Below are 20,263 nucleotides of genomic sequence, written 5' to 3' on the forward strand. Positions count from 1 at the left end.
GGAGTAATTTGAGCAGTGACTAATTGGTGCCTGGGTTTAGGAGATAGGAGGTGGTAAACAACATTCCCCATTGCAGGATTCATCTTCTGGTTTGAGGCACAGACTCACCCTTCTTTACCTACCCCATCTTCATGCTCTCCTGCTTTGTGATTGTAGAAAAATGACTGTGCAATGCCAGAGGACTTGAAGAATTTTTACCTGATGACAAATGGTTTCCACATGGTGTGGAGTGTGAAGCTCGATGGTAAGTTGGCCTCTTGCCCATTGTTACTTGCCCTGGCTACACTGTGCCCTTCTCTGAAATGTTTCTAAGTAAAGATATACTTCCCCTAGGTCTAATCAGTGTTTAACAGGCACCTCCTTCTACCTGCTCAGAAGTCCAAGAAGATCAGCTCTGATTTCTGTGGTTTTTGACCTTATTCAGGCTAAGTCACAAAGTAGAACTATCCAGAAAAGTCCAAAGGTTTTTTTTTCAATAATAACTCAAAATTTCAAGGTTTCCCCACAAAGTCTTACTGTAGCACCCCATCAAAGTTTGGAAGTGACCCTGAGTTCTTGAAGGCATGTAAGCTCTGGTAGGTTCTACTATGCTGGAAAGGTATAGAGTATGGACCTGGCAACAGACCAAGTCTGTTTTCAGAGCACCAACCTAGCTAAGTATGGAGACAATTATGACCAGTGGGCTGGCCACTTGGTGATGAATTTTTGACTGTGGCTACCCATAAAACAAAGAAAAATGTAAAATGGCATCTAGTCTTGTATGCCCCTTTCTGCTTTTCATAGTCACAGTGGCACGGAAGAAGGCAGAGTATGCTCAGAATGACACCATTTTAATTTGACTATTAGTACTCCAAATGTGAGATTATTGCCTAGTGGACATATTGCTAAAGCAGCTGAATCTTATGAATCTTGACATTCCTACTATAAATGAAACCAGAAGAAAGAAGGAAGTTGCAATCCAAATGGAAGGATGTCTCACAGGTACTTCTTGGTGAGGTAAAGAAAGGATTTTAAGGAATAGGTTTTATCCCAAGAAATATTATTTTATGGGATTATTGGGTTATCACATATTGTAATACTAATGATAAGTATTTGCAGAAAAAACCTACGATTAAATAATTGCATTTTCTACACTAACATTTTTTGCTGATGATGAAGAGGTAGAAATTCTTTGAAGAAGCTGCTAAGACCCTCCAAATTAAATCAACATATACTTTGATACTTGGTGACTTCAGTATAGTAGAGGAAAAGGTGAGGATGGGGAAAAACATGGGGGAGCATGATGCAGGAGGAGGGATTGAAAGAGGCCAAAGGCTTGGAGATTGCACAGAGGTCTCACACAACATCAAGAGCATTTTCTTTGAGAAACAAATTGGTAGGCGCTAGACACGGTGAGAAACAAATAACATTGCAAAAATGAAATACATTATATTTTAAGAGGTCAAAATGTGTTACTAATCTGGCAGTTATCTCTAAATCAACTGTCTCTGTAAAGTCAGAACACAGATCTGTCATCAGAGCTAAGATCAGACATGTTTAAAAAAAGCAAGAAGAAATAATAATAATGACAGAAATGGCATACAGTTTAAACAATTCAATCCTGAACAATTCCAACAAGAAATTGACAGTTAGAAATGGGAAATGGATAGCAGAACAGACATCAATGCCAATTACAATAATCTTGCATTTAAACTTAACCAATATGAATTGATTGCCACACCAAAGACCAGAAGAGCCCAGAAAGTACATTAATCCGCAAGCATCTGACTTACTTGCCAAACAGAGAGATAGCTGCCAAAAGGCAACACCAAGTCAGAACATAAACTTATTGGTAAAAACTTACCAGAAAAAGATGATGAACAGTTATAAGCAGTATTGTTTTGTAAAGCAGAGAAAAACAGTCAGAGGGCAAAATCAGCTTAAAAATAGTTTGGCAAGATCTCCAACAAAGTCATTTGTTGGTAAAGTCATTCCAAGGGCATTTAAGGGAAGAAACAAGAAAATGAAAAAGATTTGTAAGAATTATTATTACAGACTGCTCTGTCAAGGACAATGGAACAACCCTACTTGGCGTGTAATGTCACAGTTTTAGTTATACTGATGGAAGCAGAAGAAATGGTCCTTAAAAGAACAAAGACCAAAAAAAAGCTAGATTATACCAAGTGCATCCAGAAGAGATCTGTGCAGGAGGCAAAACAGTTGTGAAGCCTTTGAGGTAACAATATGCAAGCTATCTAAAGAAAGAGAAGATACCAAAGACATGGGAAAAAAATGTGAGACGATACTAAAAAAAAGTAACGAAAAGGATATCTATAACTGCCTTCTCTCCCGTCTGTGCGAAATCTTAATGAAAGTCATCTGCATGCAAATCAAGAGCACTCCCAATTGAGGGCATTAATAGGGAGCAAAGGAGGCTTTTTCAAACAATATTGAACAATTGACTGAAAGATGTAGAGAATATAAAATCCCACTGTGGTTTTGGTTGGTTGGGGATGAAAAGTATTTGATTTGATAGAGTCAGGCAATAAGCATTTATTCGGTGCTTTTAAAATAAGATATCCTTTATCCGTACAGCAAATTCGCTAACAGTTCTTTGAAAGCTATAACGACAGATGAGGAGCATCAGATAAAGTATAAAACAGGGAAATGTATATATATCTAAAATGTTCTCGCTGTGATCATCTGGAGAAAGTCCAGCACAGAGTCCAAGTTGAAGAAGGATTCCATGTGGCTGGTGTGGCCTTCCAGATACTCCTGCTCCCATCTGCTCCTTGCAGATGACATTGTGCTGATCACATCAAAGCTAAGGACGTTACAGAGTCTTCTGGAAGAGATCTCTAATCACTCAAAGGAATTTGGCATGGTCATTCACACGGAAAAGACCAGGGGATGAAGAATGTCTGTTGTCCAAATTACAACAGGCATTTGAATGGAGAACTTATGGAGCTTGTCCAAAGAAGCAATTATCTGAGATGGACAGTATATATGGTCAACAAATCGGGCCTTGAGTTGAATGGGCTAGAAGAGCAGGCTAGATTACTTTCAGGAAATTTCAAAGCTCCTTTAATGACCCCAAGTTTCACATGACAGCATAGGTCCATCTTTTTGATACTAACATTTTACTAGTGTTGCTGTATGGCAGTCAAACATGGAATGCAACAGGCTTTGAAAAATTAAAAATTAGCATAGCCCAGTATGAGCAATCTGTCACATGTAACCAATGAGGAAATTTGAAGAACCAAAGTAAAAGAAGTCATCAAAGAATTGTATGACCAGAAAAGATGTTCTGGTCAAATGGAGAGGAAGGCACAAATGAAAAAGTGTTCATTTGTTAAGTGCTTACTCCGGGGCAAGCCCTAGATTGCAGCGTTCTGAGACGTCCTGGCCTGGGGCCAGCTGAGGGTGCTTCAGTGATGGTGAGCCATCCTGCATGGTGTCACAGTATGCCAGAGCTACCTTCATGGTGTTGGGGGGAAAGAAGTAAGCAAGGTAAAGAAGACCTCTTGCATGTGGAGTCAATTGCCTGTGATCTCTGGGAGGCTGTGAGCAAGAGTGTCACAGAATGAATGGGAACAGATGGGTCATGATCAGCACTGCTGGAGGAAACTTCCCTATTCGTGAGGTCTCGGGTCCACGTGAATAGTTCCAAGTTGGAACCATAAGTTGGCTTTACATCACAAGCCATTAGAACACCCTCTTGTAGTCATGCAGAAAATCAGACGACCCAGTTATTCAGGATGGTGTTAAGACTCGTTTCATGGGGCCATGCTTCCTCCAGATTCCCTTTTGGCTTCCTGAGGCTTCTAAATCACTTTGTTTCTTATCTCTTTACAAGCAGAAATAGTGTTTGTGAGATGGTTGGGTTTTATTACTCCAAAAAAAAAAAAAGATCTTATTTTCAAAGGGTCCTGACTCAGGAAGCTAATGCCTAGTGGGCCTTCCTCTTTAATTCTAATTGGGTGGTCCTCAGTTCCTTTCCCTAATTCCTTACTCTTTAGCAAGTGTAACTTGAATTCTTAAAGAATCTGAAATTTCAGCCACATGAATACTCTTCACTAATGCAGATCAATCATAAGCCCTCTATGATATAGTGGACCATGTCATGCATTGCTGTGGCCAAAAGAATGAATGCATCGCTGGTGGCCAAACTTTGGGCCTTTTCAAATTTAGCAAAGCTAAGTCCTTGCACCACCAATAGTCTATCACTGAGCCTGTCTTAGAAGCTTTTCCAGCTTCATAGAAACAGCCAGTGCCCTAGTGTGGCCCTGGAAGGCTCACTGTCACCTCTATACAATAGGGAAACATTGAAATACGATTTTAGTGGATTAAACTTAACGAAAGTAATAAGTATCTTCCTCTGTAGTTATGGAGATGCCAGGACTGAAGCTGAACCCTGAGACTCTTGCAGAAACAGAATCTGACAAGTGTAATTATTTTAACCGTAATTTTACCTGCACCAATTTCCCATGCAGAGACACTAAATTACATTACAGTTTTAAATGCTTGAAGTAAAGTTGCCTCTCTGAAAGTTGCTGTTTGCCTGGAATTTCTTTTTGGAAGAAAATTCCCAGGGAATGCACTTAAAAGGATGTAGTCACATTTTTAGGATTTTAGCCAAGTTGCCAGCTTTCCCCAGTGTGTGATTAATCTCATGTCAGGCTCCCCATTTTCATGGCTTCCGTTTCACTCCTCATGTATATTGTCAGCAATACGCTCTCAGGCAAATCAGTGTGAGTGAAACAGAAGCTACTTTACTACAGATATGAAGATTTTTCTCAGGTTATAAACAAAAGACAGCATCCTGTTGTATAGATGGCTGGTTTGGGAGTCAAAAATGTCCAGGTTCCAGGATATACTCTGTATATACATGGCTAAGTCACTTCTAAATTATCCCAGGCAACATTCCATAGCTGTAAGTTACAGATGAGTTGCTGATCTGCTTCAGTAAAGGGAGTTTTTATACTTGGAGTTTCCTATACTGCCAAAATCACAGTTCTGGACCAAAAATAAGCTACCTGTGGGGCAATAACTCGAGGAATCCTAGAGTTCTCTGGTTGGAAGGGTCCTTGGAGGCCATTTTCTCCAAACTCCTAACATTACAGATGTCCTCAAAGGCCCAGGGCGGGGACTTGCCCAAGGTCACGTACTTACTAGTTGACTCATCTCAGATTTAGCCCCAGGTCCTCTGACTCCAAATCCATTGCCCTTTCTACTGGTTTTTAGCTTCTTCTTGGCCCCTCTTCACTACACACAGGCCAGTTTATCAATGTCCTTTTTGAAATGTGATGCCTAGAACTCAACACTGTACTCCAGATCTGGTCTGACCAGAACAGAGTCGAGTTAGGAACGTGCTGGTAAATGTTTAACAACCAGATCTCCAGGAAGAGGAGGGGGAACATATGTACAACACATTTTAAAGTTGAATCTGCATTATTGAAGTTTCCTTTATCACTTTCCAAAGTTTCAACAATTAACAAAACAACAAATCAGGCCCTGATTTTTAGGGTTTGCCAATTTCTGAGGCATAAATCCTCGCACTGAAATTTTAACAGTCAGCTCTCTTTAACCTGTACAAGCTGTGTACCTCCTTTGTCCTGGACATTTGACTTCTGTTAATGCAACCTGAGATGATATTACTTTTTTTGGTAGCCCTATCACACTGTTGGCTCACAGAACTGATAACAAAGCCCATAGGTCTTTTTCACATAAACTGCTCCTATGTACAATGAGTTGAGTTTTATCCTGCTTAGGCAGTGAGAATTCTTTTCTAAATATTTTAATAAAGTTGTCAGAATCCAATCCCTTTCTGGCTTATATCCTTCTCTCTCCCCAGGTCCCTGAAAAGTCTTTCTACTGTGTCTCAGTGCCTTCCCTGCTTCTACCCTGTCCAGGCTCACCTTTCCTTGACCTTTCCTGTCCCCTGAGAAGGCAGTATATCATCTGATCTCTGGCCCAGCTTCAGGGGTATTTCTGAACAAGCTCCCCTTGGTCCCCAAAGTGCATATAACTTGGTTTCCAGCTCTAGGAGAAATGAATTCTTTCATAAATAGTCCTTTGCTCCCTGCCTGGATAGCTGGTTTTTCTTCCGATCTGTCATTCAAGCTGGGACCCAGAACACTCCAGTTTTTCCTATCAGTACCAGAGGCATCTTCTGTTTATCCATTGCCTCTTAATCCATCATTCACTCTGGCGGTGGCATCCTTTACTCAGATCACACAGAAGGCAGTTGGAGGAGCGCAATGTAAAACTAGCTATTCCACACCTACAGTGGGGACATTCTGTCACTGAGAGAGGGTTCCTTAGGACTCTGTGGTGTAATGGGAAGAGGGTGGTGCTTGGAGTCTGGGAAGACCTGGGTTCAAATTCTACCCCTGACATTACTGGGTGAACACTTCCCTCTTCATTGGTGAAATGAGGATAACAATAGCTTAGGTATTTGCCTCATACCATTGTTGTTAGGCTTAAATGAGCAAACTCTTTGGAAACCTTAAAGCAAGTGAGTGATGGTGATGAAGATGGCCCCAGATGCCCTTTGTCAGTGACGTTCTCGTGCTCAAAGGGGGTTGAAGCCCTCAGAAGGAAAAGTGATGGCTTTGTCCAGCCAAGTGCATGCACCCTTCTCCTAGGAGGAAGACCACTAACACCCCACCCCTTCTCCCAATGCTTTTGCAGATCAACCTGTGCCTTTGGGCTGCCTGATGATTAACAGCATCGGGCACTTGACTCAGCTCACCCAGTCTGCTGTGTACACGCTTCCCAATTCACCGACTCTGGAGGATCTAGAGGATGAGGAAGACGAAGGTACCGTGGGTTCCCCTGGGGGATCATCGTCTGAACTCAGCCTGCTGCCTTCCCTTGGACAGCACGGGAAAACACGGGGCATTCTAGGAGACATTTCACTTTTTTTTTTGGCTAGACAGTGGGGTGAGGTGACTTGCCCAGGGTCACACAGCTAGTAAGTGTTATGTGTCTGAGTCCAGATTTGAACTCAGGTCCTCCTGAGTCCAGGGCTGGTGCTCTATCTACCGTGCCACCTGGCTTCCCTGGGGCATTTCACTTTTAATTCATTTCTAGAGCTTTGGAGGTCTCTTTTGCACCTCTCTCTTCTTCTAAGTCTTCTTTCTACTTTGGAAAGATACCCATGCTTTTTTTTTCCCATTTCATTCTCACTTCCAACATTTTGTCTAACTGGCTCCCTCCAGTCTTCCCTTTCAGACCGTCACACAACCCCACCCCGGACCAGGCTTCCTAAGACACTACCTAGACATTGTGTCACCCTCCTACTCAGGAACCTCGAATGGAAGTCACTCCTCGGGGTGACTTCCAAGGCCTTCCCTAACCTTCTCCTGTTCAGCCTAGACAGTGCAAACCTCCCACCCCAGTGAGGTGGTAGCTTTAAAGAGAGCAGTTTCAGTTGAATGGGAAGTCAGGGATGATGAAGAGGTTGAAAACATGGGTGATTGAAACGATAATAGTGCCCCCAAAGGAATTAGGGAAGTTTGGAAGAAGGTGGTTTGGGGAAGAAAGATAAGGCAATCATAACCCATCCATTCCTATTCATTGTGTGCAACTCATTGTTTCCTAATAAAAAATAAAAGAGGAATAGGAAGGGGGGACCTTATTTATTTACCACTGCCTCAAGAGCCACCACTGAGGAGCACCCATGGCAACCACAAGCTGATGGGACATGGTGGGGTGCATGGTGTGGGTATGCTGGGGGGTTGGGAGTATAAAAATGGATTTTGCCTTTGTAGCTACTGTAAGTATCTGGATCAGATTAGGTTATATCTATATCTCCCTTGAGGGGCCTATACCAACCATTGTCAAGGAAGGTCAGCAGTGAGAGAAGACAGAGAGGGAGACTGCTGATGGGAATGGTGTAGTTGTGTTGGAGATGATCCCAAGATTGCCTTTGGGACTGGAGGGGTGTGAGAATGATACATAACCCATCTTCCTGCCTTCAGTTTGGTTGATCACATCTCTTCAAGTTATAGCTCTGTTGCTGTCATTCCATGGCTCTCCCAGGGGTCTCAGAACCCACTTTGGAGACCAGTGGTATAGACCATATAAGCTTGCATTGTTTCTATTTGTTGTTCTACTTGTCAGTTGTTTTCCTGGATCTGAGTATTTTCTCCCCATCTAAGTTGTAAGAGGATGAAGAACCATGTCATCTACTTCAATCATTTAATAAATATTTATTCATAGGATTCATATGGATTCAGACCTGGAAGGACCATAGAGATCATTTAGCCCATCCACCGCTTTGTATAGGTGAAGAAATCGAGGCCAGAAGAGGGTCATCGACTTGCCCAAGGTCCAGATAGTAAATGTCAGAGCCAGAACGTGAACCCCTGTGCTCTGGTTCCAAATCCAGCACTCTTTCTAATATACCATCCTCCAAAGAGGCCCAACCTCATATGTGGGAAGGACCCCTCTAGTGTCGCATGCCTGTGTTTAAAAATGACTAATCATTTTTCTGTGGCACCTATACATTTCAGAAAAGATGCCAACCTACATTGGGAGTTCTCTCATCTGGATAAGACACGATCCTTCCCTTTCAGGTTCTTACAGTCTTGTTGGGGGGATAAGACATACTTAGGAGCAGATGACAGAACAGTGTGAAAAAGGATATATTGAGTCCCAGGCATGGTCTTCACTGTGCTAGGCTCAGAGAAGAGCTGGGGGAGTCGAGGAGAGTTTTGGTGTGGGGATGGGGACACTTCAAAGAATGAGAGGCCTTAGAGGAGCATCAGGTAAGTGTGCATACAGCTGTCCTGGCCATATGCACTGCACAGAGAAAGTTGTATGTTCTTAATCGTGAGAAGAAACATTGAAAAACAGTTTTTCAGAAGTAACATGGCTGAGGCAGCTAGGTGGTGCAATGGATAGAGCACCGGCCCTGGAGTCAGTACGACTTGAATTCAAATCTGGCCCCAGACACATAATACTTACTAGCTGTGTGACCCTGGGCAAGTCACTTAACCTCATTGCCCAGCAAAAAAAAAAAAAAGAAGTAATGTGGCATACTGGATAGAGTGGTGGCTTGGAAACAGTCCCACCTCTGACCCGAACCAGCTGAGTGACCATAGGCAAGTCCCTGTACTTCTGTGCATCTAAGGGGACTTTCTGGCATTATCTACTGAGTCATAGATAGGTTGCCATCTAAACTGGTAGAGTGAGTTACCACACAGGAAGTCTCCCCTCCCCTGCAGAAATCACAAGTTCCTTACATATTTGCTTATGGTAATGAGATACATCGGGGGCCTGGATATTTCAGTTTAGGCACATAGGTGGTTTAATGAAGAGGGGCCAGTGTCAAATCACACTTATTTCCCCTAAAAGAGACACTCTAGTGAGAAAAAGAAAAGTGTGTTTTTTAAAAACAAACAAGAAAAATTATTTTCAGTTGGTTTAGGAATTCCCTTACTTTTTCTCTATTGTTTGGTATATCCTTGAGAGTCCTTTATATTGTGCGTTCATGTTCCACTCAGGAGTTTTCAATTGCCCATTGAATAGTCCCTATTTAAATCCCCCTACATTGTATCTTTAGCCCTCCTTTCCAGCCTCATCACATACTAATTCCCTTCATATATCCTAAACACTTCACCTCCATTGAGCTTCTTGCCAATCCCTGACCATTTCCAGGACACAAACCTTTCCATGATTTCTCCCCTATCACTCTCCTCTCTCCTGAAATCAAAGTCATTTCTTTGTCCTCTTACCCCCCATACCTCTGTTATGACTCCTGCCAAATTCTGCCTTGTATTAACATTACTTGTGTATTTGTTATAATACTGTAGCTCTCCTGGTAGACTGTAAGCTCCCTGAGGGCAGAAACTGCGTCTCATTCACCTTTGTGTCACCATGCACATACAGGCATACCCTACCCAAAATCAGGAATTGGCTTCGAGAAAACACAGGGTTAGGCAAAACAATATTTTAAGGGATCATTACTTCCATTGGAGCAATGCTGTAAGTTGGCAGCTGGCCAGATAACATTATGGCAAGGTTCCACAGTTGGAGGCTATTTATTTATCATTAATAATGTTAATGTGAACCAGCTGGGGTTGGGGCTCTGTTAAATAATAGCTCACACTTCTATGGTACTTTAAGGCTTACATAATTTTTCCTTACAATAACCCTGTGGGCTAGGTTGTGCAAGTATTATTCTCTCCATTTTAAAAAGGAAGAAACTGTGTCTGAGAAAGTCTAAGTGACTTGCCCAAGAGACTACATGACTAGGAAATGTCAGCCTAGCCTCAGCCCCATGTCTTTCGACTCCGAGACCAGAACTGAGGCATTTAGTCAATGTTTGTTGAACAGATTAATGCATAATTCTGGACATAATGTTGCTAGAGAATCCTTGAGCTCTTTTCACATTACTAAGTCTTCAGTAGCCCTAGTCATCAAATAGCGCCCCAAAGGTTCCATTAATATTGCTGTGCCTCACCTTTCTTCTTGTTCCATCTCCGTCACTTAGTGATGGTGAGAGTAGGGAGAGTAGGGGTCATCCAGTGGGCTTATTCCACTTTATCCAGCTGGTTTACTCTCTCTCTTTTTTTTTTTTATGGGACAGCCTTTATTTTACTGCACTATAGATGTAGAAGATAGAAAAGACTCACAGGAGCTCATAAATAGGTACACAATAACTCATGGACTCCAGTGATATTTTTGTGCTAGTGAACAATTAGGGGAAACTAGGTGGCACAGTGAATAAAGCACCAAGCCTGGAATCAAGAAACCTGAGTTCAGCCTCAGATACTAGCTGTATGACCCTGGGCAAGTCATTTAACCCTGTTTGCCTCAGTTTCCTCATCTGTAAAACGAGCTGGAGAAGGAAATGGCAAACCACTCCAACAATATCTTCTCCAAGAAAACCCCAAATGGGGTCATTAAGAGTTAAACATGACTGAACAAAGTCAACAAGTAGCATAGTTTCCCATTGAACCTGCACTGTCTGAATCACTCACTGTAATACCAGGAGGTAAAAAAGGTTTTTGGCTTCCCCAAAGTCATAGATCATCTTCATTCCAACTTCAGAGGGTCGTGTCGATTGTCCTCTTCTTTCTCTAAGAAGGGCTTTGTTCAGGAGTGATTTGATAATCCTCTGATTTCCCTAGTGAGGGCAAGATTCAGGAACTAGATAGTCAATCCTCTTTCTTTTTCCAAGTAGGACGCCATTGCCAGCAAATTCCCCACTTGGCCAAGTGCCAAGCATATGTCTGCTTCTGCAGTGTGTTTCTGCAGGAATCCAAGTCTCTGATCATGACTGTGCTCGGAAAGTTGTGGACAAAGCTGTGACTCCCATAAGCTCCTGCCACAAGGCAATCTTTACTGGTTCCTGAGAATGAGAGACTGTGTGTATATGAAGCCTCTCCTGCCCTGGGACCCAGATATGCTCTGTTACACCACAATCCATCCTCTGAGCAAGGAAAAGGCATGTGACAAAAGGACTGGGAGCAGTATTGTGTTCTCTTTTTTAGAAAGGCCAGAGGAACAGCTCTTCCTACAAGAGTCTCTCCCTGTGATCCTCAGACAGCCAATCGTCTTGGGCCAGCCTTAATCCTTAGGCCAACCAGGAGGTATCTGTGTCCTCTCAGCAAAGCACCAATGTTCATGTCCTATATTCCATAGAGGGAAATTGATTAGGGGAACTCCCTGTTAGGTACAGATTGCCTGTCTGTTAGAGACATTATTATGTATGTGTGATGGGCCCGAAGTCCCAATAACTTTGAAGGGCTTCTATAGAAAAGTGATGGGCATGAGAGACTGATGGAAAATCATAATGGAGCACCCTTTGGGATTCCGTTCTAGACCATGGAGAACTTGGAGCAGCGTGATGACCCAGAAGGTTGTTGCTCCCCTGACAGCTATAAACAAGGGCCATGAAGATGATCAGATCAGGAGGAGAGAAGAGTGGTAGACTTGACGCAAGTGGGAGGTAGATAAGCCAGAACCAACTCTTCATGTTCCACTTGAGTCTTGTATTTGAAAGTCACATTTTCTATTCAGCTCTGGTCTTTTCATCAAGAATGCTTGAAAGTCCTCTATTCCACTGAATGACCATTTTTTCCCCTGAAGGATTATACTCAGTTTTGCTGGATAGGTGATTCTTGGTTGTAATCCTGTCTCCTTTGCCCTCCAGAATATTATATTCCATGCCCTACAGTCCTTTAATGTAGAAGCTGCTAAATCTTTTGTTATCCTGATTGTGTTTCCACAGTACTTGACTTGTTTCCTTCTGACAGTTGTAATATTTTCTCCTTGACCTGGAACTCTGGAATTTGGCTACAATATTCCTAGTAGTTTTCCTTTGGGGATCTCTTTTAGGGGGAGATTGGTGGATTCTTTCAATTTCTGTTTTGCCCTCTGGTTCTAAAATATCAGGGCAGTTTTCCTTGATAATTTCTTGAAAGATGATGTCTAGGCTCTTTTTTTGATCATGGCTTTCAGATAGTCCAATAATTTTTTTTTTTTTGGCTAGGCAGTAGGGTTAAGTGACTTGCCCAGGGTCATACAGCTAGTAAGTGTTATGTGTCTGAGGCCGGATTTGAACTCAGGTCCTCCTGACTTCAGGGCCGGTGCTCTATCCACTGCGCCACCTGGGTGCCCCAGTCCAATAATTTTTAAATTCTCTCTCCTGGATCTGTTTTCCAGATCAGTTGTTTTTCCAGTGAGATATTTCACATTGTTTTCTAATTTTTCATTCTTTTGGATTTGTTTTACAGTGTCTTGATGTCTCATAAAGTCACTAGCTTCCAATTGCTGTATTCTGATTTTTAAGGAAGTATTTTCTTCAGTAAGCTTTTGGACTTCCTTTTCCATTTGGCTAATTTTGCTTTTTAGGGCATTCTTCTCTTCATTGGCTTTTTGGACCTCTTTTGCCATTTGGGTTAGGCTATTTTTTTAATTTTAATTTTAATTTTTAATTTTTTAATTTTTTTTAGGCAATTGGGATTAAGTGACTTGCCTAGGGTCACACAGCTAGTAAGTGTCAAGTGTTTGGTCTGAGGCTGGATTTGAACTCAGGTCCTCCTGACTTCAGGGCTAGTGCTCTATCTGCTGCACCACCTAGCTTCCCCTAGGCTATTTTTTAAGGTGTTATTTTCTTCAGTATATTTTTGGGGTCTCCTTTAGCAAGCTGTTGACTCGTTTTTCATGATTTTCTTGCATCACTCTCATTTCTCTTCCCAGTTTTTTCTCTACTTCTCTTACTTGTTTCTCAGAATCCTTTTTGAGCTCTTCCACGGCCTGAGACTGATTCCTTTTTCTCCTGGAGGCTTTGGATGTAGGAGCTTTGACTTTGTTGTCTTCTTCTGGTTGTATGTTTTGATCTTCTTTGTCACCAAAGTAAAATAATATAGTCTGTGACTCTTTTTGCAAGATTTGCTTATGATCCCAGCCAATTACTTGAGTTTTAAACTCTTTGTTAAGGTAAGAGTCTGCTTCCAGTGTGGAGAATATAGTGTCCCAAGCTTTGTACACCTGTTTTCAGAGATACTTCTAGGGACCTGTAAATTTTCAGTTCTTCCCAAGGTGGTATGATAAGGGACGAGGTGTTTACTCCTTTTCTGGCCTGTGCTTTGGTCTATGAGTGACCACAAGCAGTCTTTTCTGTCTTAGAACTGTGAGGAGAATTTCCTCTCCCCAGTCAGTACAAGCTCCACCATGCCAACGCTCCTCTTCGCTCCAGGATTGCCACCCAGAACTGTAACCCAGATGCAAGCATAGGCAAAGCAAGAGATTCCTGCCTCAGCACTGGCAAAGAGATCCCTGCAATCCCCCTCTGATCAGCCACCCGATTCCCCCTCAGTCTGTGGGCAGGAAGCTCGGGAGGCAGCCACCGCCCCAGAGCCATGCTCCCTTGGGAACTAAGGCTGAGACCTAGCTTCTCTCTCACCCCAGAAACAGACATTTCCCACTGACCTTCTAAGTTGTCTTTGGCATTCGTGGGTTGAGAAGTCTGGAAACTGCCACAGCTGCCCGCAATTTAGTCCTCTAAGGCCTGCTGCAGGTTTGCTGCAGCCTGTGCACCCACACCGAACTGTGCTCCTCTCACAGCCTGCAGCAATATATCTTTGCAATCAACTATCCAGGCTGTCTTGGGCTGGAAATTTGTTTCACTCTGTCTTTTTGTGGGTTCTGCTGCTTTTGAATTTGTTTAGAGCCATTTTTTTACAGGTATTTGGAGGGGTTGCGGGAGAGCTCGGACAAGTCACTGCTTTCATTCTGCCATCTTGGCTCCGCCCCCCTGGTTTATTCTCTTGTATGCAGAATTCACTTGACTGAAACTTGGGGGGAAAATAATAAATATTTCTCAGATACTTAGGAAGTATACCGTACCCTCTCCTCCATTCCTCCTGGCATCATCCCATTAAAGTCATGTGTTGGCATCTAGGCCCAGTCTCCTTAAGCTTAACTGTGTGTTGGCTGTGTTTGAATGTTATTATTAATATTCTGGTTTGCAGCTAATGAAGACCAGCCGGAGAAGCCCCATTTTGACTCTCGAAGTCTAATATTTGAGCTGGATTCCTGCAATGGGAATGGCAAAGTGTGTCTTGTCTACAGAAAGACTTCACCAGGTAAAATACAAGGGGAGGAAGAATATAGTAGAGAAGGTCTTAACTGGGATTCTGGGGCCCCCTAAAAGTGCTGCTTCACCTCCCCCACCTCTCTTTCACACAAGGTCTTTTGTTTCCTTCTCCAAATATGTAAGTCCCTTAATAGACCTTCTGTAAGAGCAGTCTCTGGACCAGTTTATGGTTTCTCCCAAAATCATATTAGCATGACTCTAAAAGAGTCATTCCACTTTTGACTATCCCCTTGTTGTATTTGCCTTTTGAAAAAAAGCACTAAGCATTTGCGAAACATAGCCCCCACTTCTCAGGAACAATCTAAAGAAAAATATTGAAACAAATTAGAAAAGGGTAAGGAAATAGCCTGCTTTCTCCAACCTTTTGTATAATGGGCACATGATTTCATACAGTGGTCAGTCAATAAACATTTATTAAGTGTCTACTATGTTCCAGGCACTGTACGCAAGCACTGGTAAGATGAAAAAACGAAACAAACAAACAAACAAACAAAGATAGTCCCTGCCCTCAAGGAGCTAAAATGATGTAGTCGATCGACATGGGATAGCAATAGCAGCTCCTGAGCTAAGACAGTGGCCTCAGAAGCAGAAAGACTTGAGCAGGAAGTTAGATGCATCGTCTGGGCTGCCCCGAAAGGACAGCAGCCAGCAGTTCACTATGTTTTTGTTGTTGTTGTTGTTGTTTTTTAGCATTTCACTATATTGAAATGCAGTTATCAAAATATTAAAAAATAGTTCACAGACCTCATTAAGAACCCCTGCAGGATTATCCTTGGAAGGCAGAGTGTGTTTTTTGTATGCGTAGTTTAAATAAATCATATATATGTATAAATACCCCAGAGAGCTAGGTAGATGTGGACATATATATGTATAGGTGTGTAAAATGGACATTCCTCAGAGGCTGTTTCTTTCTTTTTCCATTCTATCAGTAGCCAAAGAGAGCAAGATCTGGTTCCTGGACCGAGCTTTATATTGGCACTTTCTCACGGACAGCTTCACTGCCTACTACCGCCTGCTGATCACCCACTTGGGCCTCCCCCAGTGGCAGTATGCCTTTACCAACTATGGTGTCAGCCCACAGGCCAAGGTAGGAGAGGAGGGTTCAAGTTCCCTTGGGCCTTTCTGGTCCTTGGAGCATCTGTCTCTGATAACCTGGTCTGCCTCCTTTTCATTCCCTATTCCCTGCTCGCCCTTATCTGGTTCCTCTCTCCAGTGATCTCTAGTCTTGTGGAAAATGTGCTGGTAGGGGAAGAAGAGACCTCAATAGCCCTGTGCTCTAGTTCTGGCTTTGCAATGTGCTTACTGTGTAACTATGAGCAAATCACTTAACCTCTCTGGGCCTCAGTTTCCTCATCTCTCCAGTGGCATTAATAAATCATGCCATTCCTATTCCTACTTTCACATGTTGTGAGGAGCCCCATCATGCTGACGAGAAGCCATGCAGTCACGCAATCCGCTGTGGGAATTTACAGGGGAAGTAGCTGCCAATTATTCACTTGATCTGTCCCATTGACTTTTAGGAGTTGTACAGCGTTTGTCTTCCTACCAGCAGTAGGAAGAATTAAATACACATTGGCTCCCTTGTTGAAGAGCAAGTAATAGGGATTAAGGAATGTCTCCCTAAGGAAGGATAAAGAGTTACTTAATAATATGGAAGAAATGATCCAAGAGGTGACAAAAGAGAATTAGAGCTAGGTTCAAGAGGTTGGCAGGTAAAAGAATGTGACACAAGGGAGAAAGAGAATAAACTGAACCACTCAAGCTCTATGTAGGTCTACTCCTCTAACTTGCTCTCACACTCGTGGGTTTGGTCTCCAGAGGGTTGGCTCTCCAGAGGCCATTCCAGGTTGTAGGGTACAGGCTGGGCTTTTAATGGTATAGCTCATGAGCCCCCACCAGTGTGCTTTCCATTAACAGGCAGGCAGTAGATACAATTAGTTCTTAGCAAAGACTTTTGCTAAGATGAAATAATGTAATACAGACATAAAGTTAAACTATAATTGTAGCAAGACACACGTGTAGATAACACGTGACTATAGCTACTCACATCTTCAGTACTTCAGAGCCTTACTTCATTTCAATAAATATTTAACTAAGTGACTTCTATCTAAGGCCATGTGTTAGGCAATGAGATAAAATTTTTTTAAAATGAAATAATTACTGCCCTCAAAGAAAAGATGTTCTCCTGAAGTGAATATAATATTTATGTCAATCAACATATCCATATAAGATAATCTGAGAAGGGAGAGAGCACTAACAAATAGTGGCATCAAGGAAGGCTTCATAGAGGAGGTGTCCACCACACTGAGCCTTAAAGAAAGATAAGGTTTCTGAGAGGCAGAGGTGAGGAGGAAGGGAATTCTAGCCTGCAGGAGCCTTGTGAAAATTTGCAGAAGCAGGAGATTGAATACCAACTTCAGGGAAAGCTGATAGTCCATTGTGGCTGGAACAAAGAATACAGAAAGGGAATGTAAAATGAACCAAGTCTGGGAGCCAGTCTGATGACTTTTATTCTAGAGATAATGTGGAGCCACGGAGATTTTTAAGAAGATTGACTTGGGGGGCCGCTAGGTGGCTCATGGATAGAGCACCATCCCTGAAGTCAGGAGGACCTGAGTTCAAATCCGGCCTCAGACCAAACGCTTGACACTTACTAGCTGTGTGACCCTGGGCAAGTCACTGAACCCCAATTGCCTAAAAATAAAATTAAAAAAAAAAGGTTGACTTGATCATATTAGTCTCTTAGGAAGATGATGTTGGCAGCCATATGGAAAATGGAGTGGCAGATACTAGAAGCTGGAATACCAAGTAGGAGGCAGTTACAACAGGTTAGGTGAGCAGTAAAGAGGAACTTAGCAGGGTCACGGTAAGGCAGTAGATGTGGAAGTAAGATCAATGAGACCTGGCAGCTGCCCTATGAGTGCCCTGATCCAGAGTCGGTCAAGCAAGAACTGACCATGTGTCAGCGACAGAAGGTAGGGTTTGCATACATTGGGGAGGAATTGGGCTAGATGCTCTCAGGGTCCTTTCTAACTCTGTGATTCTGTGCAATGGAATTTGAATAACAAAAATCAGGGAAATTTCAGGCTGGGAGGGCCCTTGGAAAGGATTAAGTCAACCTTCATTTTTTTTAAAATCAACAAGCATTTACTGTGTACCAGTTGCACTGCTCAATAAGTAAATATAGGATACGTAAAAAATAAATACACGTGATTGGCAGAGACACAAACAGCTGGCTCCCAAAGGAGGTGCTATAGCATCTGAGCCAAGCTTTCAAGGGAGCTAAGGTTCCAAGAAGGGCAGCTAAGTGGCGCAGTGGATAGAGCGCCGGACCTGGACTCGGGAAGACTCAACATTGTGAGTTCAAATCTGGTCTCAGATATTTACCTGTGTGACCCTCTTTGCCTCAGTTTCCTTATCTGTAAAATGAGCTGGAGAAGGAAATGGCAAACCACTGCATTGGTTGAGAAGAGTTAGACACAACCAAAATGACTCAATGACAACGAAAAAGGTTCCAAGCAGTGGAGGTGAATAAGGAGAACGTTCCAGGCCTGTAGGCCAGACAGGGTGAAGGCAAGGAGGCAGGAAGGCTGGCTGGAATCCAATTGTAACAGTCTTTAAAAGCCAAACAGAAGGTAAGAGTCTGTCCTTTATTTTAAAGGAGCCACTGATGCTTCTTGGACAAAAGAGTTGTCCCTGCGCTTTAGAACTGTCAGTTTGCAGCTTTGTGGAGAATAGATGTAGGGAGACCAAATAGGAGACTCTTCCAGCAGTCCTAGTGAGGGATGGTGAGGATCCGGTCAACTCCTTCATCTTTGCAGATGAGAAACCTGAGCCCCAGAAAAGCTAAGTGACTTACCCAGTAGATAACAGGTAAGAGAAGTGAAAGCTTTTTAAAAAGTTTCCAAGCACACTACAACAGGAGGGAGGCATTGTTAGGCCCACAGCTCCCCAGAGCCTCAGAGGGAGCGGCTTTCTGGATGGAGCCCTTGTGACCAGAAAAGGAGCTGGTACTGAGACATCCCCTTAGACAGAGGAGATGTGAAGGGCAGAGGGCTAGGCCTAGGGCCACCATCCCCCCGGGAGGCAGCAGCTGGTTCTGGGGGGGCAGAGCTCCTATTTGTCACCGCCAGGGCTTGATCACTGCATGGCAAAGGTGCTGTACAATGCTGAGGACAGATGGGGCTTATCCTCACCCCTTGACACAGAAAGGACTGTGCCCTGTGGTGGTTGTTTCACAGTCTTTTCATCCTACCCTCTCTGCCTCTGTGCCCCCAGTCCCTTCTCCCATGCTGAGCTGGCAGAGAGCAGCTTCTCAAACTCTGATCGATGATGGTTCTTTGTGTGTCTCTCTCCTCCTTCCGGGCAGCAATGGTTCAACATGTACAAACCCATCACCTGCAATACCCCGGTACTCACAGAAGAGACTGACTACTTTATAAACAAGCTAGACCCCAGCAAGGTGTTCAAGAATAAGACAAAAGCCTCAGCCCCCACCAAAAGAGGGGGGACCCCAAACCCTCCAGGCTCCCAGAAAGGATCATCAAGTTCCTCTTCTACCAAGTCTTCTTCTGCCTCTGGAAACCCTGTCAGAAAGTGAGCAGCCCCAGCCAGATGGGCTCTTTCCTCTGCACTTGGAGAGTTCAAAAGCTCTTACCTTCCCCCTCTTGATGTGGGCCTAAATCTGAGCGCCTGGGTCCCACCCAAAGGCCCAGGACTGTGCAGCCCAGCAAGTGGTTGTGTTACATTGTTCTCACTACCTGTCCAATGAAGCAAGGGACAGTTTTAATCCCTTCTGAACCTCGGGAAGTGTCTGATGAGACCCGGGGCACTGATCAGAGAAGCCTCCCCTCACCCCATCCCATGCTTCCTTTACTCCAGCAGTCATTAAAACCCATCCTAAGTCACGCTGTGAGGAGTTAACGGTCTGTCATCCTCCACAGTGACATAGGCCATGGTCACCTGCATTCCACCTCCGCTTTTTTCCCTGCATGGAAGTGTACCTGACACATGGGAACATGCATTCAATAACATGTTGCTTAACTGGATTATTGCTGGGTAAAAGCTTTGACAGCTGCTGAAAAACTCCAGGTACTTTTCCACTTGGAATTGCCAGACTCATCAGAAAGTCAGAAAAGTCCCCTGTATTTAATTCCCTGTTTGTTTTTCATTATCAATAGAGCCAAACCAAGAAAGTGTATTCTGCCCTGGTCTGGAGGTGTTTCCACCTTTCAGTGGCTCAAAGGGTCTCATTTTTCTGTGGGTTACTGCTAAATATGAAATGTTTTACCTCCAGAAAAGTGTTTCAGAATAAAAATGAACCTGCCTAGCCATTTTAAACTGTTTCTGTCTAATTGCTCAGGAGAACTCTTTGAGATTTTAACTTCTTTATTGCACTGAGTTAATAATCTCGGCACCCAGAGCAGATTTATTTAAGGATAAGGGATGGCCATGTGAATGCAGAGAACAGTCTATCATAGGTGTATTCATGACCAGAGGTGGGGTGGTGGACCCATCCCCCAGATTCCAAAAAATAATAATAATAATCACAGTACTTATATAGTGTGGTAAAGTTTTTAAAACATTTACATATTTTATCTCATCTGATCCCCACAATGCTCTTGCAAGGTAGGTGCTATCGCCATTTTCCAGATGAGGTAAACAGTCAGT

At 43.2% G+C, this 20,263-nt stretch overlaps 1 protein-coding gene across 4 annotated transcripts in view; it reads left to right on the forward strand.

Moving 5' to 3' along the window:
• The window catches only part of LOC110194830 (tubulin polyglutamylase complex subunit 2-like), a 35,855-nt gene extending 15,922 nt beyond the window's left edge, over positions 1 to 19,933 (forward strand). For 3 of the 4 annotated variants that reach the window (XM_020967395.2, XM_020967399.2, XM_020967397.2), the window contains exons 3-7: positions 157 to 244; positions 6,673 to 6,801; positions 14,469 to 14,582; positions 15,523 to 15,680; positions 18,963 to 19,933. In XM_020967395.2, the coding sequence (XP_020823054.1) occupies positions 157 to 244; positions 6,673 to 6,801; positions 14,469 to 14,582; positions 15,523 to 15,680; positions 18,963 to 19,193 (720 nt within the window). In that variant the 3' untranslated portion in view covers positions 19,194 to 19,933. The remainder of the gene's footprint in view (positions 1 to 156; positions 245 to 6,672; positions 6,802 to 14,468; positions 14,583 to 15,522; positions 15,681 to 18,962) is intronic. The other variant, XM_020967396.2, reaches the window with a different exon arrangement.
• Positions 19,934 to 20,263: the final 330 nt, after the last annotated feature.

This window comes from Phascolarctos cinereus, unplaced genomic scaffold (genome assembly GCF_003287225.1).
Source record: "Phascolarctos cinereus isolate Bilbo 61053 unplaced genomic scaffold, phaCin_HiC Scaffold_4;HRSCAF=312, whole genome shotgun sequence".
NCBI lineage: Eukaryota > Metazoa > Chordata > Mammalia > Diprotodontia > Phascolarctidae > Phascolarctos > Phascolarctos cinereus.